Source organism: Bos grunniens, chromosome 15 (genome assembly GCF_055505025.1).
Source record: "Bos grunniens cultivar Pamir isolate PY7600 chromosome 15, Bosgru_T2T1.0, whole genome shotgun sequence".
Lineage (NCBI taxonomy): Eukaryota > Metazoa > Chordata > Mammalia > Artiodactyla > Bovidae > Bos > Bos grunniens.
In genome coordinates, this window is record NC_141179.1 from 54,587,071 (window position 1) to 54,613,017 (window position 25,947).

At 46.4% G+C, this 25,947-nt stretch overlaps 2 protein-coding genes across 34 annotated transcripts in view; one reads left to right on the plus strand and one right to left on the minus strand.

The window, feature by feature from the left end:
* Positions 1-4,844, plus strand: part of RNF169 (ring finger protein 169) — a 91,256-nt gene extending 86,412 nt beyond the window's left edge. For all 5 annotated transcript variants that reach the window (XM_086340842.1, XM_086340844.1, XM_086340845.1 and 2 more), the window contains one exon: positions 287-4,844. In XM_086340842.1, the coding sequence (XP_086196968.1) occupies positions 287-1,471 (1,185 nt within the window). In that variant the 3' untranslated portion in view covers positions 1,472-4,844. The remainder of the gene's footprint in view (positions 1-286) is intronic.
* Positions 4,845-9,227: 4,383 nt separating this feature from the next.
* XRRA1 (X-ray radiation resistance associated 1) overlaps positions 9,228-25,947 on the minus strand; it is a 68,956-nt gene continuing 52,236 nt past the window's right edge. For 23 of the 29 annotated variants that reach the window (XM_086340817.1, XM_086340813.1, XM_086340816.1 and 20 more), the window contains 8 exons: positions 25,657-25,782; positions 16,901-16,994; positions 16,009-16,124; positions 12,003-12,344; positions 11,246-11,444; positions 10,395-10,510; positions 10,091-10,196; positions 9,228-9,699 (listed from right to left, as the gene is read on the minus strand). In XM_086340817.1, coding sequence (XP_086196943.1) covers positions 9,446-9,699; positions 10,091-10,196; positions 10,395-10,510; positions 11,246-11,444; positions 12,003-12,344; positions 16,009-16,124; positions 16,901-16,994; positions 25,657-25,782 — 1,353 coding nt within the window. In that variant the 3' untranslated portion in view covers positions 9,228-9,445. The remainder of the gene's footprint in view (positions 9,700-10,090; positions 10,197-10,394; positions 10,511-11,245; positions 11,445-12,002; positions 12,345-16,008; positions 16,125-16,900; positions 16,995-25,656; positions 25,783-25,947) is intronic. The other 6 variants (XM_086340829.1, XM_086340827.1, XM_086340826.1 and 3 more) reach the window with 1 other exon arrangement.

Below are 25,947 nucleotides of genomic sequence, written 5' to 3' on the forward strand. Positions count from 1 at the left end.
ATTAGTAGGAAGATAAGTAGAATGAGGGCTCCTAGAAAAACCTTCTTAAAAATTCTAGATGAGGTTTTTTTCATAAAAGTTTTCAATCTCATTATTTGTTTCATGTGTAGGAATTTCTCTAAATGGTGGGTGCACTCTAAATGAGGGATTTTCTACATTACTTAGACTTGTATCACCCGTTATCTTTTTTCTTACCCTTCTCTCCTCTACCCCTCTACCATCAAGAAGGAATGATGAAGAAAAAGGTTATATATGTATGTATACATAGTCTTCTAATCTCTTTCAGGCCACAGCCATGACCCCCACCTCCAACCCCATCATCGGTGTCCTGCTGTCCACCCGGAACCACCGCTGCCTCTCGGCTCCCGACCTAACCGTTGAGAAGCGCCTGCCCTTCAGCTCCCTGTCAGCCTTGGCTTCCTTACATAAGCCAGAGCGCTCTATCAGCCCTGAGAGTAACGACAGCATCTCAGAAGAGCTAAACCATTTCAAGCCCATTGTCTGCTCACCATGTACTCCGCCCAAGAGGCTCCCTGATGGCCGCGTGTTGAGTCCCCTCATCATCAAATCGACACCCCGCAACCTAAACAGAAGCCTGCAGAAGCAGACTTCTTATGAGGCTAGTCCACGGATCCTCAAGAAGTGGGAGCAGATCTTTCAGGAGCGGCAGATCAAAAAGACCCTTTCAAAAGCCACCCTCACCTCCCTGGCTCCAGAAACAGGGGACGACTTACTGGTCTCTGAAGTTACGCAGTCCAACAAGGAGAAGCCTCTTCTGGCTTTAAATACAAGACTGTCCAGTGGGCAAGTTCTCTCTGAATGTACGGGACCTACCGCCCCTGACCTTGATTATTTTTCCTCTGTTAGCCAGACAAAAGCAGAACAGGGCAGTGACCGTAAAAAGAACACTGAGATCCCATTGGAAACCTGCTGCTCTTCAGAACTCCCAGTGGGGGCCAGTGGGACTTCTTTGGAGAGAGAGCAGTCGGAAAGGTCAGGGTCATCCCCAGATGCCAAGTTAGATAAAACCCGTATAACAGCAAGTATGAAAATCTCAGCAGTTAACTCAGTGCTACCTAAAAACAGTGTTTTGGGTGGGGTCCTCAAAACAAAGAAACAGCTGAAGACAGTGAATCATTTTGATCTGCCTAATGGTGTTCTGGCAGACAACCTAGGTGATGAGCCACTTCCTTCCTTGCGTCGGGGCAGGAAAAGACGCTGTAAGACCAAGCACTTGGAACAAAATGGCTCCCTTAAGAAACTGCGACAAAGCAGTGGTGAGGTGGGTCTGGCCCCCACAGACCCAGTGCTGCGAGAGATGGAGCAGAAATTGCAGCAAGAGGAAGAGGACCGGCAGCTGGCTCTGCAGTTGCAGCGCATGTTTGACAACGAAAGGCGGACTGTGAGTCGGCGAAAAGGAAGCGTGGATCAGTATCTCCTGCGGTCCAGTAGCATGGCGGGGGCCAAGTAACACCTGATGAACAGCGTTACCTGTTTTTCTCAGAGGTCTTTGAGCTTGATCATTTATCATGAAGAAATGAGTGTTCTCACTTTGGGTTTCTTTTAATGGCAAAACACTGTCAAGTATGATTCTGAGAGGTTTGGGGGCCTTTGTAGACTATATCCAAGGGAACTTTGTCTCTGCCTCCCTGTGACCCAGGCCAGAAGCACTCCTCACTCCCTAGGGTGGCCCACCCCTTAGGGTATCCGGGCCAAATCTGGCAGCACCTGCTTGGCATGAGATTCAGGAGCAGAGTGGCTAGGGTTAGATGGTAGAGGAGAAAGGGGATGCCTTCTTACATTGATAGACCTCCTGACTTCTTTCAGCAGGTGGTGTTTTAAATCAGCCTTGCAGATAAAAATTAGTTCCATCTTTTTTTTTGTTTTTTCCAAAGAAGTGCAACAGTGTAGTTCTTTGGCAGATCCAAAAAGATTGTGTTCCCCCTTCTTACCTTTGCTTCAAGTAAATATACCTAATGAAATCAGTTTTTATGCTTCTATAGAAGTTAATGTACATTCCTTGTTTAAAAAAATAACATTTGATTAATACTATATAGTTGGCAGACCACATTCATAGTCATTGTTTAATTTGGTCTTTTCAGGAGACCTCACATGTAAGTGGTATTAGCCCCAGTTTCTGATGATGAAACTGCATTGCAGATGTTCAGGTTCTCTCAACTACTAAGGGCATACATAGCCCAGACTGATTGCTGGGTCTCCCAACAACAAATCCCATGGATTTTTTCCACACTTAAGAGGTTGCCATAATGGACAGCGATCCAAGGACATACCAGGGGAGCCTAGAGAAAGCTGGCTGGGCTTTGAATATTATTGTACAAAATCCACATGCAGATAATTGAGATTGACTGGAAGTGCAAACATATACTGTACAGTTATCCACATTCCTCCAGTTTACAGCCTTCTGTTTTCCTGGGGTTCCACTCTGTTAGATAAACTGATTGGACCTCATTATTACTCTCCTTTTGGACAAGAGTTATCTGCAGTGTTGTTCTAAAATCCAAAAAATTTGCCCAGAAGTCAGGCAAGAACAGTACTGAGACTCCCTACTGTGGAAACACGGTGTCTAGCTGGATGCAGCTGGTCAATTCAGTCCCATGGACCTTTGGGGTTTATTTTCCTTAGCAGGTGACACCGTGTGTCTTTTGCATCTCTGGTGGTGCTTGGTGCTTCTGCCCATCTGGGCTCATTGAGAGTAGGGATTAGGATAGAATTTTAGGGAATCTCTGGTGGACTGGCATTCCCTGTGCATGTATGAGCTGTTACTATAAAGTCATGTGACTGGCATTTTAACAAGCCTTTCAGATCTTACATATCCCAGTGTACATTGTCCCCCTCAGGTGGCCTCAGCTGGAGGCTGCACAGTTTTTCCAATGATGTTGTCTTTGGTGAAAACATTTCTGGAACTGTCCTCAAAGTCTGGAGACATCTAGACATCTAATAGTCAAACTGGAAAGGACGTTAATGGTTGTCTGTTCCAGCTTCTTCTTCTTACTAAGGCAGAAGCTAAGGTCCAGAACAATGACTCACTTATCCAGATCACAAAGGATTTACTGTATCACCTACTTTTGATTCTTCTCAGAAGATTTGCCTCCCTTCTTCTCTTTAATCTTTGGGTTATAGGAAAGATAATTTTAATTTGAAACTAGTCAGAACCTATTGGAAACCTTTGGAACAGAAAGTAGGTTATCAAGAGGGTTGGAGTCAGAAACGAGGTGCAGCTGTAAAGCAGTCAGAGCCGTTTTCTTGGGCAACTCATACACAATTCCCAGAGGAGTTCCAGAGATGTCTGAAGTACCTGGGTAATCACTGAGAGATGTGGGGCCTCCTCAGTGACTACTTTGGTGGGGAGTGTCACTCACCTGAATGTATGTGTTCTGTGTGTCTGTGCGTGCACACGTGCAGATGTGTGTTTAGAAAATATACACTCATCTCATTACTTCATTTTCATACCACTTCAGTTTTAGGTCCTCCCAGCAACACAGGCCCTCCAAAAGCCGCTGGAGGGCATATTGGTGCCCAGGATAGAAAAGCTGGCAGTGGTCTGTAGAGGGCAGGGAGGGTGACTTACTAAATGCCCTCAAAGAAGATGTCAGTTACTGCCATTTCATGGTGTTCCTTTTCGATCTTAGTAAATGTTATTGGAAGGCTAGTCTCATTGGTAGTAGCAAAGACACTTATTTTTCCACTTGTCACCTTTTTCTGTATCTCCAATAATTTGAAAAACTTTTCAGTTGGGGCTAATTTTAGTTTTTGGAAAAAAAGATGAATATTTTTAATAGAAAAGATATATATTTTAAATATTTCCCCAAACTAATACTTTTCATTTTAAGAAATTGCTTAGTAGTGACAACAAGTTTTAGTGTCAGGTTACAGAATGAAAATTTGTTACGTGAATATTCCAAAAGCTGAATCCAGTTTAGTGACCCCCTACTGTGGAGCCTTGAATGGTACTGACAGTTGTTTCCAGACTTCAGCTGAGCAGCAGTCCTTCAAACACAGGCAAAGTAAGCTAAGGAAGGAGGAGGCTTAATCTTTCCTCTTCCTGGCTTTGGAGGAGGGTAAAACCACTAAGATATTATCTCTATTTTAACATGCTTCCCATACTTAACTACTAAAACCTGAACACTTCTTTCTGAAAGAATTCCCCTCCCCTGTTGCTTAATTGTGAAGTTGGTCACAAATGGAGTTGTTGACATGAATTCTTTAGAGAAAAAGACACGGAAGGAAAACAGAATGATGGGGAGGGTTTGTGAGCTAGAATGAAAGATACGCCATCTCCCAAAACAAACATTTCTCACCAATCATTGGAATCTGCTTCACCATAGAAATTTCCCATGTTCTGTTTACTCTGTTCCTTGTGTATATGCATTGTGTTTTTTCTTATTAAAGGGGAAGTTATGAGAAGTTGGAGGATGGAGGTCATTCTAATGGGAAATCCAAGAAACATGGTTCCTGAGAACGGGGCTCGAAGCCCTTTTTTTTTAACAAGTGGGAAAGATACTTTGGGAACATGTTCATGATCCATTGATTGTATCTGCTGGAAGAAGTTATCTGGGCCTGTTGGGTTGATGTCAAGTTTGGGGATTATGTATCCAGCCCCTGGCCCCTTTCATATAATTGCCTCTTTTTAGAAGGTTGATTCTTTTTGGCTGAAACTTCCCAGGAAAACCTTTTGTAAATGGCTTCATTTATTTTTTTAAATGGAATCCTTAAATTTTTGCCTGGAGGAAGCACTAGTGATGAATGCCTTCTGTGTTTTTTTGGTTGTTGTTCATTTTCTCTTAAAAATGCCCTTAAGAGATTAAAGCTGCTTGATTAATTGCTATGTGATTACAAACTGACTAAGATGGAAAGAAAGCTGCCACTGGCTTGACTGGTGACGCTGATGACCGAAGGCTGTGCTGCTCATCCTTTCTGTTCCATTTGACAGATATTTCCTGAGTTTCGAACTTTTGCCAGCCCTGTGCTGGGTCATGGATATAAAGAAGGAAAGGACAATCCGTGCTCTTGAACTCAGCGTCTCCTGGAATGTATTTGAATGTATGTGTGGCTGGAGAGTTCGTTAATGGTTTCGTAAAGGGCCATAGTGATGATCTTGGGTGGCCCATTCAAGGTACCATCTAGCACCCTTGGACATTTTAGATACCCCCCTCAGTTCTGTGAACCTGACTGCAATATTGCTTTCTGTTTCTGAAGTACTTTTACCAGAGGAGAATGATCTTTCTCCTCCCACGATTATAGGACAAGTATAGTTCTCCAGGAGCTGCTTTTAGCATAAAGCCCCGAGAAATGAGGAAGACTGTGGATCACTGACATGGCCAGAGGAGGTTCAGATCTCAACTTAGCAACCTACCAACCTCTCCACGAACCAGACCTCTCACCAAATCTGGCAGCAACTTGGGATTCTTTGCCTTTTTCTTGCACAGCTTTCCATTGAGATGGAAGGCCAGCTGGTGGTGAGGGGAAGAAAAATGAAGGCTGGATCATAATCACAAAATGTTATATAGCTGGAATGGGCATGGGAATTACCCAAGTCACACTATCCCACCTGATGCCCTCCTTCTCTTTAAGAAACAAGGAACTTGGGGTTCAGTGCCCTGTGTCATACTTTGTACTACAGTTATCTAGGGTCTGAATGAATAGTCCTCTAAGTCCTCTAAGCTGCACACACACACAATTTGCTCATGAAGGAGATATCCAAATGATTATTTTAACAGCTTTTTCTTCCTGCTTTTTTTCAGATAGAATTAAAATGTACCCAGATCCCTTGAATACACACCCAGGTAGGGAACCGCCCGCCCCCACCCCCACCCCCATAGTGAGAGTAATGTGAATGTGAAATCTTGGGAAGTGATATATTTTGATTGAACAGCCTGTCATTTTTAACTACCAGGGATTAGAACCCAGTCAGCCCTTCATTTTTCTTTGAAAATCAAAAACTCCATAGAGACTTAATTTTTCTCGGCCAGCCATTTCTCATCAACCCACAGATTGGTCATTTGGCTTGGCTTTTAGAAGTAAATATAGCTACTTATGTTGTGACTCAATGAGAACGACTTACTCTTGTGTCAATGAGGAAGCAGGTCTGCTTTTTATTTTTTGAGGGGTGGGATACTAGGAAAAGAGGCTGCTTGAATAGGCTTTCCTCCAAAGATGATCCAGAAATGCATCTTGACACATGTCATCCACAGCTAAGATACATATACAGAAGCCTTCAGTTTAGAAACTGGTTATATTGGATGAAGGAAACGTGCCAAGACTGAATGTGCACGTTGTTCTATGTATTATCAGTATTTTTTTCTAAGAAAAATATTTACACACTTTGCTTTGTGAGTAAATGCTTCCTCAATGCCTTGTCTCAGTAGTTGTAGGAGGCAACCTCAAACTGGGGTGCCTCCCTTTCTACCTTTTCTGGGGTCTTAAGAACTAGTTGGACAAAGCCAAGGCAAAGCCAGGCTTGTTCTTCCTTTCCTCTCATTTAATAAAGGGTAAAAATAGGGAGTGTACTCCTCAAAGATTGAGCCGTGAGAGTTCAAGAGCAGCTTTTGGGCCCTGGCTCCAGATGGTGGCATATTCTCCCTTATTGGCCCTGCCCTCTCCCTATGCTGTGCCGCCAGGGGCAGGGGCTTTTGCTCAGTGGTTCAACCCTTAACCTCCAACAGAACCTTAAAAGTTCCAGTGAGAATGGATAATTATGTAAGGGAAATGTGATTGTCTCAAGTGCCAGCTAATGGATTTTCTTGTCTGTGTGTGACTGATGTACTATTTATTTACTCTTAATTCTTCATACAGTTATCCTTAAGGCCTTATCCCCTTCCACCCAGAAAGAACATAGTTTGGATTTTGGTTTTATTCAATCTGCTGTCTTCAGTAGAGTACAGAAGGGGCCTGGATCCTTGGCAGTGCCACTGCTAGATGCCTCCTCTCCAACTCTTCAAAAACAGCGTTTTGACAAAGAGGACTCAGAACAGGGCATGCCTATCAGGAATGCTTCTGCCCACACAGGACCAAATGGGATGATGTGTTATTTGAACAGTACTGAAGTGCATTCCTCAATGTAGGTTTGCCAGGCTGAGGAGAGGCCCAAGTTGAGAATACAGTAAAGCAAACTCATGAACTGTTTCTAGTCAAAGTCTTATCTCTGGAGAGCAATCTCAGGCAAATCTGAGCTAAGTGTAGACTGTATATGAGTTCTGGTGCCATTTTTGCTCTAGAAGATGCCCCATATTGGAATGTCTTGCTTCAGCATTCAAAATGATAGGAAAATCAGTTTATTCAGATGGTATCCATGTGGAATAACAAAGGTAAGAGCATCTGATGGCTGCAGTCCATGAGGTTGCTAAGAGTCAGACATGACTGAGCGACTTCATTTTGACTTTTCACTTTCATGCATTGGAGAAGGAAATGGCAACCCACTCCAGTGTTCTTGCCTAGAGAATCCTAGGGACAGGGGAGCCTGGTGGGCTGCCGTATATGGGGTCGTACAGAGTTGGACACAACTGAGGTGACTTAGCAGCAGCAGCAAGAGCATCTGATGTAGATAAGTATAGCCTCTTCAGGATAGTCTCATACAAGTAAAGGACTGGGCTGACTGGGCAGAGAGAGCAGATATGCTCTGGGCCAAAAAGCAGAGTCAGGATTACTGAGGGACTTGGTCAGATGCTTAGCCTGATGACTTCAGCCATCCAATAGTTTTCCCAACAAAGGAAGGGACAGCCTTCGGAGGGAATGAGCTCCCTGTCACTAGATGTGCAAGCACAAACTGAGTCATCTGCTGGGGAGACGGCAAGAGACTTCCTGCCTTGAAGCTGGGCGAGCGTGTTCTCAGGAGCCTTTCAGGCCTGTGAGCTTATGGTTTGATAGGTGTTTCTGGCTGAAGGGAGCATCCCAGATCTCCTGAATTCGAACCTAGTGAGGTTTACAGCGTGAGTGTTGGGGTGGATTCTCTTTCCTAACGTTAGCAGAAGGGTGCTTTTGGGCCTAGGTGATCCAACATGGCAATTCAGCAACAGGCCCCAGCACAGGAGTGCCGTGGAGGGTAGCACTGTAGGTGTTACCTGAATCGGTCCCGGTGCCTGTGTGAGTGAGATGGAACTGACTTTGGAACTTGGTATGTCTATGAGAATGTGTGTGATTGTGCGTGAGACTGTCTGAACTTGAATGTGTATGTCTGGTATGATACAGCTTGGTGTAAATATGTATCTGGCCCCGTTTGTGGCTGTGGTTGAGTGTGATGACATGCGAACACTTGTGTCCTAACAGTCTCACACTCAAGATACAGCAGACACTGCACCACAGACCTGTGGCGACCAGACTACTTCTGTAATTGCCTTAATTACACCTTAGATGTGAGACTTTGTGCCTTGCTGTGGATCCTTCATTTCTATGCCACTGCTTCCTGGACCCTGGGAACTATAGGCCTACCCCAGGTCTGACTTGTAGGCACCTCTAGGAGAGCAGTCTAAGGAGCAATCATTGGCCAGGTGACTAGGTCACACCCAGTGTCCGTCCCAAATTCAGCCGTCTCCAGAATTCAGCCCCAGTGGCCTTCTCCTCTGCAGCAGGCACGGAGGACTGCACGCACAAGAATGGAGCAACCCTTTAGGTTGCCTTGGCCAGAACTAGCTTGCTTACCCTGCGTCCACGCTGACCCTGCACAGTCCACAATCCAGTTTTAGTCACATCCCACTGTACTTGCACATGGGACTTTGGTTTACATCCTGGATTGGAAGACCTTGGGAAACTCCATGTAAGCCCTTCCCTCAACTTGTCCCAACTTTGTGGTGATGTCCATCTAAACAAGGAAATCCCCAGTCCTCTTCACCCTTCCATTTGCCGTCACAGTGGAAAAGGGTACCCAACAGAGACAGCCTCAAGGATTCCAAGGGCCTAGAGGCCTCAGCTTTGCACCTGAGCCCTGCTCCCAACACACACACACACTATTGGACCTGTCCCCCGCCTCCCACACACACACGGCTGTGGGCAAGTTAACCTCTCTGAGCCTTAGATTCTGTGCTGCTTCTCTGCTGCATCGACCATTTTGTGTCTTAGTGCTTACCCCAGCTCTGTGGGATTACCGTGTTATCACCTGTGTGACTCAGGCAGATTTCCCATGGGACTCTTCAGGATGTGTATCAGCTGGGGTTTTTTTCCCCACAATGGAACCACCCGGCCCAGGCTCCAAAAAGGACTGAGGGCTACCTTGCTCTATGCACTCACTCTTTATTGCTGTTGGACAAAGTGCTGATTCCTGCCTGGCCCAGGAAGGGGAGGTCCTGACCAGCTCCCCCTCTCTGTGGCCAGCAAGCAAGGCTGAGCAGAGCTCGGAGACCCGAACCTGTCCCAAGGAGTGGTCAAGGGTGTGGCACCCTTGCAAAGGGTGCAGGGCACAGGCTAGTTGGCAGCCATGGCCCCATGCACAGCCCTAGCCTTTCAAGTCACTGGCTGTGGGCTCCTGGTAGAATTCATCCATGAATTCAAGGAAGCGGCCCAACTTAGGCTGGCTCCCGCTCAGTGCTGGGCGGGCCTGGGGTGGCGCTGTGGTCCCAAACACTGACCGCAGTGAGCAGCGCACCAGCCGCCGGTAGCGCGCACGGAACTCCTTCAGCAGCTTTTTGGCCTCCAGGAACTGCTTCTGGTTCACCAGCCGCTGTTCTGTCCGCTGGCGCAGGACGGCTCCTGTAGGGAGAAAAGCCAGGAAGGACACCCAGATCACCTGGGGTCCCACCTATCCCAGAGCAGTAGGGACTGGGTCCAGAGTCCCCCATAAAGTGGGATGGAGTGGGAAGAGGATGGTGAGGGCCTGAAAATGGCCTCTCCAGCTCGGGCACTAGAAGGCCAGAGGGATCGCCTTCTGAGTCTGTCTCAAGCCGTTGGAAACATGCTGTGTGACTTCAGGCAGCTCTCTGCTGCACTCGGCTCACTTCCTCCATCTGCACACAGGAAGGTCGGGCAGATGCTCTAAAGGGCTCTTCTTGCTCCGACACAAGCCCTCTGCCTTATCCCAGCAGGGGAGCAAACGTCTAGACCTCAGAGCCTGGCTGATGAGGACGGGGGGCCTGAGCCATACCTAGTGGTGCCTCTGTAATGTTCTGGGTGTCCCGCATGCGAATGAGGATGTCATCCAGCAGCTGGGCTCGAGTCTTCCGTCGGGGTGGAACAGGGATCCTCCGGGTCTGACAGGAGGTGAGAGAGCAGAGTGTTAGCACAGTCTCAGACTTTCGTGGCCTCACCTCATTCAGTCACAACGACAGGCAGGGGAGAACTAGGGGCACTAGGGAAAAGCATGGCTCTTGGAGGTCCCAAGTGACAGCCATTTCTGTTCCTGAGGGTCCCCAGGGGCAGTTCACACGCACAGTGAGGTGGAGGCTTACCCGCTTCTCCTTGGGAACATAGTGCTTCTGCAGAGTATCCAGCCTGGGCTTGCTGGAGCGGTACACGAGCGGGTGTTTCAACATGTGCTGCAAGGCCTGTGCATTCTTCTGGATTCCTAGGTCAAAAGGACAAGGTCGAGTCAAGGCACATCCCCCTCCTCCTGGATGCCTCCCCTGACTTCTTCATTCCCCATTTCATAGCAGCCCTGGGTAAAAAGATGGGGGGCGCCAAGAAGACCCTTTCTAGCCAAGAAGACACTGTTCCCATATCCTGGCCTGATCTGTTGTGGTGCCAGAGGTACCATCATTCAGTGAATACTTGTATCACTGAACAGGTCCTAATGGAAAAACAGCACAAGAGTGGGGAAAGGTAACTCATTAACCTTGGAGGGTTACACTGCAGAGACTGACACCCACAAGAGCACAGCTGGGCACCAGTGCAAAACACATCAGTCCAAAATAAGGGGTGTGAGATGCTGCCTCTCTTGTCTCCAACCAAACAGGGAGGATTCTGGATGTTCGGTTTAGGGATTACCTGGGCTGGGGGAGGACCTGGGGAATCTGACTAGTCTGGGTGTTTATTCATTAAACCCTTCCTGGAGAGACTTCCAACCAAAGCAGGTAGGTCCAGAATGGCTGGAATCTCTGAACAGCTGTGATTCCCTCAAAACCAATGAAGGTCCAGGCCAGGGCTCCTGACGAGTAGGGCTCTAAACCAGGACACTCCCAGGGGCAGATGGAAAACAGCACCCTGGCCTGGAAAAGAGTGTTGGCACCAGCCTTGGCTTTGCCCTCACTTGCTCTGAGTCATGGAGAGGGCTCCCTGCCCTAGAGACATTCTCCTCTCATACCTTTTGGCTCAACGAAGGTGGGGTCAGGCTTGGCTGTCAGCAGCTCCTCATAGCCATGGTACTTCCTGGGGAAAGAGGCAGATGGGGGCTTCTTCTGAGTCCTCTTTGCCTCTCTGGGTGCTGTGGATGGTGGTCTTTGTTCTTTCTCCTTTATCTCTGAATCATCCCTCTGGAAGATGGAGGAAGATAACCCACTGACCTGTGCCCAAGAAGGAAAAGAAAATGCATTCCGTTAACACCTCTGAGGTCTGTGTGGGCCCCCATGCTGGATCCTGTTTAGGGCAAGAAGCAAGCCTGGGGTGAGAGGAGGCAGACATGAAAACAGACACTGACCATACACTGAGATAAATGCTGTAATAGACGGGAGCACAAGGGTGCTGGGTGAGCCCACAGAAAGCTCTAAAATAGCCCAGGAGGCCAGGAAGCGTCCTGGAGGGATTGTTACCTTAGCCTGAGCTAAGTCTTGAAGAACCAGGAGAGCCATTCCCAGGCTGGGGTTGGGGAATGGTCTACAAGTGATGAGAAAGGAGGACTGTGATTTGTCCCCATGGGTGTCCCTACCAGTAACCTTGGATCAGTGGGGGGCTGTGAACTCCCAGAAGGGGCTTGCAGGCCCTGCCAAGGGTGCCACTCTCTGGTTTCCAGATCTGCCCTGTGCTTAGTTCTAGCTGCCTTATAGCAGTTCAGCCACCTAAGGGCTGGACAGGAACCCATGGGAGCTGGGAACAGTGGGCGGGAGCAGGTGGGGCGCAGGCACCTGGGTCAAGAAGATGGACTCTGTGCTCTTGGTGTCCTCATCTGACAGCTGGTCTGTGCTGAGGCGGCCGGCAGCATCGCTCCGGGGGGACGTCTCCTCACTGTGCACAGTGGAGTCGGAGCAAATGGGAGGCAGTGGCACGAAGGTCCGGTGGGGCATGGGAGGGCCCCCCAGGCCCTCGATGGGCATCTCTCGCTCCACAGAAATGGTTTTGGTGGGAGGCGGCTCCGTAGTCAGCTCTGCCTCTGACTCCAGCATCTCCTTTGAGGGAGATTTGATCATCACGGATGGGTGAGGGAGAATCATAGGCTGCTTTGGCACCTTGGGAACTTGAGTTTTCACCTGTCACGGGAGAAGGGCTGAATTGGTCTGCTTCCTAGTCAGAATCTCTGTTCCTGGACATAAGCAGCCTAAGGCCAACCAGTACAGCAGTCAAAGCACTGGGGTAGGTCTCATGGGGAGGGAAGGGACAAAAATCACACTTAGTGGGCATCTACGATGTGCCTCATACATGACATGTTACGTTTTATTTACACCTCAAACTACCCAGTGAATAAATGTCCTCATTTTATAAACAAGAAAACGAGGGCTCAGAGAGGTAAAATGACTTGTCCAAGGCCACAGAGTTATTCAGTGGCAGAGGCTCCGGGCCTCATTCTGGATCCCTGACTCTATCACTCTGCCCCTCAGTAGCCTCATTCCTCTGATCGAGGTGTCCTGCAGTGCCGTGACTTTCCTCAGGGACTCCTAGGAGGGCCTGGGGGAGATGGCCCCACATTTTCTGGAAGGTGGCAGCACCAGGCCCCTATCAGGGTGCCAGTCCCTGCACCTTATACAAAGACCTATAAGGCAAATCTCTCTCAGGGTTTAGACCCAAGGAAATAATACTTTCCCACTGCACTGCTCAGCTTTCTTAGTTAGCAAAAGCCTGTCACCTCCCGTCCATGCCTCTGCTCATCTGCCAGGAGAGAGCCATGCGCCCAGCTTCCCTCAGCTGGGCTTCGTCCTGCTTCCCCTCCCTAGTTACCCAGTGGATTGCTTATTCTCTGTCACAAGTCTCTAGTCTACTTACATCTGTACTTTGACAGGCCATGCAGTGCAGTGGAAAGGTCTCAAGCACACTCTACCTTTTGAGCTCACACAAGGGGAAAACAGTCCCTGCCTGCCTATCTTGCAGAGTTTTCCCAAGTGAGATCTCAGTGGTGTGCTCAAATGTGCCTGGTGAGCTAGGGAGTGGGAAGGATGACTATTTTATACAATAAGGTTCTTTTTAAGTATATCCTTTTTGAAATACATAAAATCTCAGTGTTTAGATTTGAAGCCTGAGGGACCCAGTGTTTTTTCAGAAGCCATGCCTCACAGGGGCCAAAACTAGTGCCATTATTTGCCAGCTGGTGGGGAGGGGCCACGTTGACTCCTCCCTCTCTCAGGTTTGTGCTGGAGGAGTGCTGGGGATGCTCTTCCTCTATCCCACCACCACTCTCCTGAGCAAAGACTGGGTAATCTGACTGGCCAGAGGTTGAGAGTCGCTGGGCCCTGTATGCTGGACTGTATGCTGTATGCTGGACTGTATGCTGTATGCTGGACTGTATGCTGTATGCTGGACTGTATGCTGGACTGTATGCTGTATGCTGGACTGTATGCTGTATGCTGGACTGTATGCTGTATGCTGGACTGTATGCTGGACTGTATGCTGTATGCTGGACTGTATGCTGTATGCTGGACTGTATGCTGGACTGTATGCTGTATGCTGGACTGTATGCTGTATGCTGGACTGTATGCTGGACTGTATGCTGTATGCTGGACTGTATGCTGTATGCTGGACTGTATGCTGTATGCTGGACTGTATGCTGTATGCTGGACTGTGTGCTGTATGCTGGACTGTGTGCTGTATGCTGGACTGTGTGCTGTATGCTGGGCTGTGTGCTGTATGCTGGGCTGTATGCTGTATGCTGGACTGTATGCTGTATGCTGGACTGTATGCTGTATGCTGGACTGTATGCTGTATGCTGGACTGTGTGCTGTATGCTGGACTGTGTGCTGTATGCTGGACTGTGTGCTGTATGCTGGGCTGTGTGCTGTATGCTGGGCTGTGTGCTGTATGCTGGACTGTGTGCTGTATGCTGGACTGTGTGCTGTATGCTGGACTGTATGCTGTATGCTGGACTGTACGCTGTATGCTGGACTGTACGCTGTATGCTGGACTGTATGCTGTATGCTGGACTGTATGCTGTCTGCTGGACTGTATGCTGTCTGCTGGACTGTATGCTGTATGCTGGACTGTATGCTGTATGCTGGACTGTATGCTGTATGCTGGGCTGTATGCTGTATGCTGGACTGTGTGCTGTATGCTGGGCTGTGTGCTGTATGCTGGACTGTGTGCTGTCTGCTGGACTGTATGCTGTCTGCTGGACTGTATGCTGTATGCTGGACTGTATGCTGTCTGCTGGACTGTATGCTGTCTGCTGGACTGTGTGCTGTATGCTGGACTGTATCCTGTATGCTGGACTGTATGCTGTATGCTGGACTGTATGCTGGACTGTATGCTGTCTGCTGGACTGCTGAGCAGGCCGTGTCATCTTCCATCTGTGTTCTCACACAGAAGCCTCACACCGCTTTCTGGTTCCACGTTGGGTGGGTCCAGGCCTTGGTCTGGAGTGCCAGCAGCCTTGGTCTACGTAACTGAGTAAAAGGCTGTACATCCACCCCATCTCTGGGAGCACCTTGGGGACATGCAGGCATCTCCAGCCTGCCTGCAGCCCACACCATACTCTCCGCGTAGCCCGTGCTGGAGGTCAGACAGCATTTACAGAGCGCTGATTCGTTTCTCATGTGGCCACTGGGGTGTGTGTTTATCCTCCATTAGTTGCAACGATGGTGGTGCCCCTGGACCCCAACACTCCCTTTTAACAAGTAAGTTATTTCACCTCTCTGAGCCTGCTTCCTTCTCTGTGGTGAGGATTACGGGGGAGCGCGTGTGCACGTTCTCAGCATGGGTGCTCTGTACACAGGAGACAGGATTACGTACTGAGCATCTGGCTCACCCCGATTCCACCCCTCCCCAGCTGCCTGACGGGAAGGGAAGTAGTAGGACCCTTAGAGGAGGCAGCAGACGGGGGCAAAGATTATGGAAACCCTCTGGATTTCTCTTGCTGGTTTTAAATGCTGCTCTGGTCCCCTAAGGGCTCAAGACAAGAGCTTGGCTGTACACAGGCAGACTCTAGGGGGAGGGGCCTAGGGAATATCTTTATTTAACTTCTGGGGTCAGCAATGCCCAGTCCAGCTTTTGGCTGTAGGAAGACACAGTTCAGGAGGGAGAAGCATTTCACAGAAATTTGTGAAATCCTTTGGATGAAAGAGGGATCTTACTTTATGGCATCCCAGAAGTTAAGTCTGGACCACTAGCTGAGGGGAGGCACCGAGGGGGCGGACCGCTCTCCACACCAGGAAATGCTTCCCAAGAGTCAGGCAGGAGATGCGTATTCTAGGGCTGGCACAGCCATTCATGATACCAGGGGTGACGTAACTTGCACTGGTAGGGGGTTTGGGAAGTTAATAATGTATCAATTTCATCCAGTCCTCTCAGCAGCTCAGAGGTTTTAGAGTTGAGAAGCTGATGCTTAGAGAGTGGAAATTTTGCCCAAGTTTAGGCAGTTATGAGAAATGATGGCACCAGACTGACATGTGGGTCTTCTGACTGATTTCCCCCCGCTTCTCCACAGTGTGTTTCTTGGACCTCAGTTCCTCTGGAAAATTAGGGGATCAGACTCAATGCCCTCCCATACTCCTCCCTACTCTAATTTTTGGGTGTCTGACTGTCTTACCTCTCCTGGGTATATCTGTATGTCATACAGTGAGGGAAGGAGAAGACAGCACTGCTGCTACAAACCTAACAGAAGGCTCCCAGGCGTTGTGGGTGGGAGTGGCTCTGCTGCCAGGGTGATCTGCAGCATTAAAATAGGCTCCACTCCCTCTGGGCTTGGGGGTCCTGCCTTTGAAGCCTTACCTTCCGAGAGTCCTTCCGAGGCATCAAAATATGATGCTTAGCCTTTACTATCTTCCTTCGAATTAAGTGGATTCCCAGCCGCTCCTGGAGGAAGCTTTTTAGCAGTGGTGGGACCCCTGGAGCCATGATGGGAAAATAAGATTATTTTGTTAGCTAACATTTACTGGGGGCTTCTATGTGCCCGGCACTGTTCATGTACATGTATAACCTTACTTAATTCTCACACCAGCCCTAGGAGGTAGAAACCTATATCATGCCTATTTGACAGATGAGGAAACGGAGTCACAGAGAGGTTAAGGAATTTGCCCGAGGCAATGAAGACAGTGTAGAGCAGAGATTAGAATACCCTACTGTCACTCCAGAGACCCAGGACTCTAAACGCCTCCAGCTGCTGCATCTTGGACAGTGGGCTCCACTAGTGACGCGGCAGCTACTGCGTTCAGGTGTTCTGGGAGGGGGAGGGCTCTGCAGTTCGGCTTCACGCTCCTCCCCAGCTGGGAAGTGGGGAGTGAGGTCGCAGCAACTTATCCCACAGAGCAGAGTGTCATTATGGAGCTCACACAGGATCTAGATAATTCTGTGTTGCATTTCCAGTGCTGCCTTTTTTTTTTTTTTGCTGTGTGACTTTGGGTAGCCTGTGATTCTCTCTGATCGTCAGTTTCGTCTTCTGTGCATAAGGACAATAATGCCTGCTTCTCAGGGCTGCTGCTGGGATGAGTCAGTGCGAGCATGTGCTCAGCAGCCTCTGCTGTTTTCTACAGCCGCAGTGCACTATGAAGCTTGTCCACCCGTGACACAGAGCAGAGCAGGGCTTGGCACTGAGGCAGGGATGAGGTTCTCCACACTGCTTCTTGGGGACTGGGCTCAGGGGGCAGGTTTGCGGGTACCATACCTCGTGTATGGGCCACCAGAGGGTTGTTGTGAAAGATGAGCTCACAGAGAGATGGGAAGAGAGCTACCGGCAGGATGGCATCTTCCTTTGCAATCTGTAAGGAATGCAGGAGAGCATCAGATTGACACCACCCCGCACCTCTGCCCAACTGCTTCTAGGCCCTACAATGCAGGGCTGCATGCCTGCAAGGTCTGGGGTGGGAGTGGGGCTGGGGGAGTGAGGCTGCTGGGGACAGGACTTACTGCTGGGACTGTCTTATCTCTGCAATTTCACCTAGTCTGACCTAGTCACAGAGCTAAGAGAGGGCATCCCTGAGATCCGAAGGATGGCAGGAGGCGATGAGTGAATGCAGTGGGGGATGCAGTACATGTCAAAGAAATCTCTGTATTAATCGAAACATTCCCTCTAGTTTCTGGGCATACAGCTAGACTGTTTCTTCTTGCCTCCTAGGCAGCTAGACGTGGGCCTATGACTCAGTTCTAGCCAATGCCACCTGCGTGGAAGTGATAAATGGGCTATGCCATTTCCAGGTGCAGCCCATTCAAAACCTCCTGCAGGATCCTCTCCTCACTCATCCATCTTTCCACCAGTTGTGTGCATGCATGCTCAGTCGCTAAGTCGTGTCTGACTCTTTGCGACCCCATGGACTGTAGCCGCCCAGGCTCCTCTGTCCATGGGATTTTCCAGGCGAGAGTACTGGAGTGGGTTGCCATTTCCTGCTCCAGGGGATCTTCCTGACCCAGGGATTGAACCTATGTCTCCTGCATCAGCAGGTGGATTCTTTACCACTGAGCCACCTGACCAGTTGCATAGGATTCAGTAAGTTCTCTTAAGGTCCTATGGGATGACAGAGCTATGGCCAGAAGAGATCTAGGTCTCTGAAGAATCATATGAAAGGCCACCTACCAGCCAGGAATATCCACAATGGGTTTTGTAAAAGCAAGAAATACACTTTTGCGTTCATTGACATTTTTAGTTTGTCACAGCAGGTAGTATTACTTCCTCTAATGCAGAGAGGAAACATTCCATACAAAGAAGAATGTGTGAAAGATACCACAGCAAAGAGAAGAAACCCTGTTGGATGGATTTAAAGAAGGCTGCTGCTGCTAAGTCACTTCAGTGTGACACTTCAGTGTCCGACTCTGTGTGACCCCATAGACTAGTGTGACTAAAAGCAGAGAGAAAAGGTGGTTGGTGCAAAATGAGACTGGAGATGCAAGTATGGGCTGGACCAAAGTTTATTAAAGATGTTGGTCCATAGAGAACCTATTAGATGAATTTTTAGAAATATGAAGACCTAGGCTATTGCTTCAGGAGGGGGATCCAGATGACAGAGTAAAGAGGATATGGAGCTCACCCCCCCTCCAAACACATCAAAACTATATCTACACATGGAACAATTTTCATGGAAAACGTTATGGCATCTGGCAGAAGAGCTCCTAAACCACCAAGGCTACAAGAGAGACTCCCACATAATCAGGCAGGATGAGGAGAAAGGCACTTGGTCAGGACCTGTGTCCCTGGGAGGGGACTAAGAGGAAGAGGGAGATGGCGTGGTGGATACTATCCCAGGGAGTGAGTGGGTCAGGACACAGACAGGGTGTCCAGTCCTGGGGTCCTACACAGAAAGGGCAAACCCTGTGGCTGTTTGGAGAAATGCTGGGACAGGCTGGAGAAAGGCTGAAGCCTAGACTGCACTGGTGAGGAGGGTGTGGGTGCTGGCTCACCCGCAGACAGGGCAGGGGGTGGTCTACCCTAGCAGCTGCGGCCATGCCACACTCTCAATCTGAGCTGAGTGAACACCCCAGGCCAGCAGTGGATCTAGGGCAGTCAGGTTCTAGGAAAAGAATCCATTTAGGGATGCAGAGGTGGTGCGGGGGGCCTGGTGGGCAATGGTGGCCACTGCTGGCACTTACACAGAAGCAGCCCAACTTCCTACAGCTTGAGCAGCGCTTCAGTTCCCACAAGCACAACGCCAGGATTCCCAGTCCCAGCCTAGTGAAGGCTCCAGCCCTGCCCATTCTGTGCTACAATTGTGCACTAGATCTGGGCCGACCATAACGGGGGAAAGATGCAACTTGGACTGCAGCTAAGTAGAACTGCAGACGCCTACACAGGCACAGCGCTGGACCTCTGTAAAGCACAGGAGCCCCTTACTTGTGCGCTCCCCTCCTTCAGGGCAAAGGCCCCAGTGTGGGAGAAGGAAAACCACACACACTTAAAGGGAACAGACTCAGCCTGAATCAGACCCTCAAGGTTTCCACCCCCGCAGCTAGGCAGCAGACCCTGCCCCTTGACAGAGTAGCCTCTGCCTCTGCTGGTAGCCTCACTCTCTGCTGGAGTGCCAGCTGACCCACACCAGCCCCACCCTCTATCATAGAGGCCAGCACCCCTGAGGAAAGACCGGGCTGGTGTCCACCTCAGATCCAGCTCTCACCTCAAAGACACTGGGGACACCCAGACAACATATGGTACTCCCACATAAAAAACATCCGTTCCAGACCAGGGATTGGCCAAGATGGTGGAGTAGAAAGACCCTGAGCTCACCTCTTCTCACAGGCACATAAAATCACAACTATTTACAGAATGACCATTGATGACAAGGACCAGAACCTACCAGAAAAGATACAGAACCAGCCTGCCAAATCCATTAAAACAGAAACAGCAATTTAGGCAAAATGAGGTGAAATAGGAACATGTTCCAGATGAAAGAACAAGGTAAAACCTCAGAAGAAAAACTAAGTGGATATAGGCAATCTACCTGAGAGTTCAGGGTAATGATCATAAGGATGACCAAAGAACTCAGACAAAGAATGCATCCACAGAGGAAAAGCTGGAAGTTTTTAAACAAAGAATTAGAAAATATAAAGAACAACCAAAGATGAAGAATGCAGTAACTGAAATGAAAAATACACTAGAACGAACCATTTACTACCATTAACCCAGCAATTCTACTCCTGGATAAATATCTGGGAAAAAAAAACAGTAATTTGAAAAGGTACATTCATCCCAATGTTCACAGCAGTATTATTTACCACAGCCAAGATAGGGAAGCAACCTAAGTGGCTATCAACAGATGAATGGATAAAGAAGACGTGATACACAGATATATACAAGTCACTAAGACTCATCCATAAAAAGAAAATCTTGCCATTTGCAGCAACACAGATGGATTTGGAGAGTATTATTCTAAGTGAGATAAGTGCGATGCAGAAAGAAAATATTGTATGATATCTTTTATATGTGCAATCTAAAAAATACAGGAAATGAGTGAATAAGAAAGAAGCACACTTATAGATACAGAGAACAAACTAGCAGTGACCAATAGGGAGTGGGAAGGGAGAAATATAGGTGTAGAGAAGAAAGATGTATAAACCCTTAAATATGAAATAAGTTACAAGGATATACTGTACAACACAGGGAATATAGGCATTATTTTATAGTAATTCAAATGAAGTACAACCTTTAAAAACTATAAATCACTATATTGTACACCTGTAACATATAATGGGCTGGAAAAAGCACAAGCTGGAATCAAGATTGCCGGGAGAAATATCAATAACCTCAGATATACAGATGACACCACCTTTATGGCAGAAAGTGAAGAGGAACTAAAGAGCCTCTTGATGAAAGTGAAAGTGGAGAGTGAAAAAGTTGGCTTAAAGCTCAACATTTAGGAAACAAAGATCATGGCATCTGGTCCCATCACTTCATGGCAAATAGATGGGGAAACAGTGGAAACAGTGGCTGACTTTATTTTCTGGGGCTCCAAAATCACTGCAGATGGTGACTGCAGCCATGAAATTAAAAGACACTTACTCCTTGGAAGGAAAGTTATGCCCAAGCTAGATTGCATATTCAAAAGCAGAGACATTACTTTGCCAACAAAGGTTTGTCTAGTCAAGGCTATGGTTTTTCCAGTGGTCATGTATGGATGTGAGAGTTGGACTGTGAAGAAAGCTGAGCACCGGAGAACTGATGCTTTTGAACTGTGGTGTTGGAGAAGACCCTTGAGAGTCCCTTGGACTACAAGGAGATCCAACCAGTCCATTCTAAAGGAGATCAGTCCTGGGTGTTTCATTGGAAGGACTGATGCTAAAGCTGAAACTCCAATACTTTGGCCACCTCATGCGAAGAGTTGACTCATTGGAAAAGACCCTGATGCTGGGAGGGATTGGGGGCAGGAAGAGAAGGGGATGACAAAGGATGAGATGGCTGGATGGCATCACCGACTCGATGGACATGAGTTTGAGTGAACTCCGGGAGTTGGTGATGGACAGGGAGGCCTGGCGTGCTGCGACTCATGGGGTCGCAAAGAGTCAGACACGACTGAGCAACTGAACTGAACTTACATAACATTGTACAGCAAGCATTCTTCAATTTAAAAAAATTTTTTAAATCACACCCAAAAAATACCTAGGAATAAACTTAAACAAGGGTATGAAAGACTTGTATTTGGAAAACTATAAAACTTTGATGATGGAATTTAAAGATGATTCAGTGAAATGAAAAGATCCCATGATATCTTATTATTTTTAAAATGGACATACTACCGAAAACAATCTACAAATTTAATGCAATCCCTATCAAAATGCCCATTACTTTTTTCTGAAGAATAGAAAAAATAATTCTAAAATTTTTATGGAATCAAAAAAGACCCAGAATTGCCAAAGCAATCCTGAGGAAAAAGAACAAAGCTGGAGGTATAATCCTCTCATACTACAGACTATACTATAAAGCTATGGTCATAAAAACCATATGGTGCTGACACAAAAATACATACATCAATGGAATAGAATAAAGAGCTGTGAAATAAAGCCACACACCTACAATCAATCCATGACAAAGGAGGCAAGCATATACAATGGAAAAAAGACAGTCTCCTCAATAAGCGATGCTGGGAAAACTGGACAGCTTCGTGTAAAAAAAAAAAAATTAGAACATTCTCTTGGGAATTCCCTGGCTGTGCAGTGTTTAGGACTCCATGCTTTTACTGCCAAGGGCCCAGGTTACTTAGACGCTGGTTGGGGAATTATGATCCCACAAACTACATGCCATAGCCCCCAAAATAAAAAGAACATTCTCTTACAACATATACAAAAATAAAACTCAAAACAGTTTCATCCCCTAAATTTAAGGCCTGAAATCATTAAAGTCCTAGAAGAACACAGGTAGAACACTTTGACGTAAATTACAGCAATATTTTTTTGCATTTTCTAAGGCCAAAGAAAGAGCAAAAATAAACAGATGAAGAAGTCTAATTAAACTTAAAGCTTCACAGCAAAGGAAACCACTGATAAAACAAAAAGGCAGTCTGTGGAATGGAAGAAAATATTTGCAAATGATGCAACTGACAAGGGGTTAATATCTAAAACAAACACCTCATACAACTCATTATCAAAAATAAAACCAAATAATCCAGTTGAAAAGTGGGCAGAAGATTTTTGTTTTGCTTTCTACCACTTTATTTTTTTAATTGAAGGATAATTACTTTACAGAATTTTGTGGTTTTCTGTCATACAAGAACCAGCCATAGGTACACCCATGTCCCCTCCCTCCAGAACCTCCCTCCCCATCCCACCCTTCTACTTTATCACAGAGCCCCTGTTTTGAGTTCCCTGAGTCATACAGCAAATTCCCACTGGCTATCTATTTTAATATGGTATTGTAAATTTCCATTTTACTCTCTCCATACATCTCACCCTCTCCCTCCTCTCCCCCGGCCATGTCCATAGGTCTGTTCTCTATGTCTGTTTCTCCATTGCTGCCCTGAAAATAAATTCATCAGTACCATCTTTCTAGACTCCATATATATGCATCAGTATATGATATTTATATTTCTCTTTCTGACTTACTTCACTCTGCATAACAGGCTCTAGGTTCATCCACCTCATTAGAACTGACTCACACGTGTTCCTTTTTATGGCTGAGTAGTATTCCATTGAACATATGTACCACAGTTTCTTTATCCACTAAGCTGTTGAAGGACATCTAGGTTGCTTCCATGTTCTAGCTGTTGTAAATAGTACTTGGGCAGAAGATTTTAATAGACATTTTCCCAAAGATATACAAAAGGCCAAAGGTCACATGAAATATGCTCAACACCACTAAGTATTAGAGAAATGCAAACCAAAACCACAATGAAATATCACCTCACATTGTCAGAATGGCTATCATCAGAAAGTCTACTAATAACAAATGTTGGAGAAGATGTGGAGAAAGGGAAACCTTGTACACTGTTGGAGGGAATGTAAATTGGTGGTATTGGCCATAAAGAAAATGAAATAATGCCATTTGCAGCTACATGGATGGACCTAGGAAATATGCTTAGTGAAGTAAGTCAGAGGAAGACAAATACTATATAATATCATTTATATTGGAATCTAAAAAATAATAATAACAAAAGTGAATGTATATGCAAAACAGAAAGTCTCACAGATACAGAAAACAAACAAAATTAGGGTTATGGGACTAAGAGATATAAACTATTATATACAAAATAGATAAGCAACAAGGGTATACTACGTAGCACAGGGAATTATACTCATTATCTTGTAATAACCTATAATGGAATATGATCTGCAAAAATACTGAATCACTATGCTGTACATCTAAAATTAACACAATATTGTAAGTCAACTATACTTCCATGAAAAAATATGAAGACCTAAATTTGACAAGACTGGGAAATGGATTATTTGTGTGTGGGGAGGAGGGATTTTCAGGAGAGAGAAGTATCAAAGATGACAGCCAGGGTTTGACTCAAGTAGCTGAAGGAGTCAACAGCCCAAGCAACTCAGCTATTGACTAAGATACAGAACAGCGGAAGAACATTCAAATTTGAACCGGTAAGATCATTAATTCACTTTGTATACGTCTACTTTGGAGGTGCCTTTTAGACTTCCAAGTAGAAATTCACATAGGTCTGGGGTACAATAAGGAGTTAAAGGTTTATGAGGCACTGGTCATAGGCAATGGATATGTGAAGCCAGTCTCAGGAGAAAATACAGAGGAAGAGGAGAAAGAGATTCAGAGTAGGCCTTGAAGGACTCTGACATTTGATCATCTAGACCAGAGGTCAGCAAACTTTTTCTGTCAAAGGCCAGATAATAAATGTTTTAGGCTCTGCAGGCCATTCAACCTCCATTGCAACTACTCAGCTTCACTATTGTAGCAACCACAATAACTTTTTATAGAACACTATCCCCTCAAAATGCAGAATATACATTTTTTTTTCCTAAGTGCACACAGAACATTCACCAACCTAGAATATAGGGTGGACCATAAAATAAGTTTAAATACATTTCAGAAGGATGAAATCTTACAGATTACGTTATCTGACTACAACAGAATTAAATTAGAACTCAATAAGTATAAGTTATCTGGAACAGCCCCCATATATTTGGAAGTTAAACCACTCACTTCTAAACAAACCATAGGTCAAAGAAAAAATCACAAAAAATTAAAAATGTTTTAATTGAATGAAAATCAAAACACAAAATTTATTGAATGCAGCTCCAACAGTGTTTAAAGAAGATATTTATAGTTGCTTATATTAAAAAGAAGAAAGGTCTACATCAACGATCTAAAATTATACTACTTAGGAATCTAGGAAAAAGAAGAGTCAATTAAACTCATTGTGAGTAGGAGAGAAATAAAATTATGAGCAAAAATCAATGAAATAGTAAACAGACAATAGAGAGATCCAAAGAAAGCAGTAGCTAGTTATTTTTCCAAGTCAATAAAAGGGTAATTTCTATTTTGGATCAATAAATAGAAAAGATGAAAATTACCAGTTTCAAGAACAATAGGATAATCCATAATATTGATACATCTACGGTCCACTGATTTTTGACAAGGGTGAGCAGACCATTCAGTGGCAGAACAGTCTTTTCAATAAAAGGTGTTGAGAAAACTGCGTATCTACATACAAAAGAATGAAGCTGGACCCCTACCTCACACCATATATAAAGATTAGCTCAAAATGGATCAAAGACCTAAATGTTATGACTAAAATTATAACTCTTAGAGGAAAACCACCTGGGGATTTTGGCTGTACTAACTGCTTGCCTCAGGAGCAATGTAAGCCGGGTTTCTTAAAAGTTGCTGGCATTTCACACCTGAGTAGGGCTCAATTAGTGGGGCTTACAGGAAGTTTTATAAGACATGGGAAAATATGTTAACATAAAACTTGTAAATGAAACACATATTAAATCTATTCCATGGACTTTACATCTGCGGTTCTCTTTGGTTTAAACATGTCTCAAGTCACTCAACCCTCAATCTTCACCTCACTAAGCTCCCTGATTTCCATCTCAGCTTAAACACCACTCTCAAGAGTACCTTCCTTGGTCCCAAATATGAGGTGAGACCTAACCTTCACATAGTTCATAGCACTGTGAATGTCTTCGCAACACTGGGCATGTTTATACTGTGATCATTTGTTCGCTCTGTCTTCCCTGTAGGTGACAAGCTCTGTAAGGGCAGAGGTCAAATCTCTTCATAATTGTATCCCCAGTGCCCAGCACAGAGCCTGGAACATGGTGAGTGGTAAATCAATACCTGTGACTGAATCGAATGACTCCTTTCTCTGCCTGCTTGCCTTCTGTTTCCCCCTGAGAACCCCCACCCTGAGAATTCCTGAACCTGCATTCTGCTGATGCAGGGAATGGGAGGGTTGGCTTTCAGGCCAGAGCAATTCACACCCCACCCTCCCATCTGCTCCTGGGGAAAGAGGTAGAGAAGCCAAGAGTCACCTTGTTGTAGGCCAGGCTAAGGTATCTCAGCTCTGGGAAGGGTGGGGCCAGCGTCTGGTTCCTTGCCTTCAGTGACTTCACGGGAAGAATCTCGAATATGGGCGGAAGTGCACATACCTTGGTCGTCTTAGAAGGAAAAGAGTCAAAGTCAAAGCGCTGTGGTGATAAAGAAGTGGACCAACAGACCCTTCCTAGGGAGGGTGGTGGAAAGAATGACCATTCCAGAGGGGCTGGCCCAAAGGAGGCTTCTGGGGTCATAAGGGGGGGATGTCACCAAGGGCCTAGAGTTCT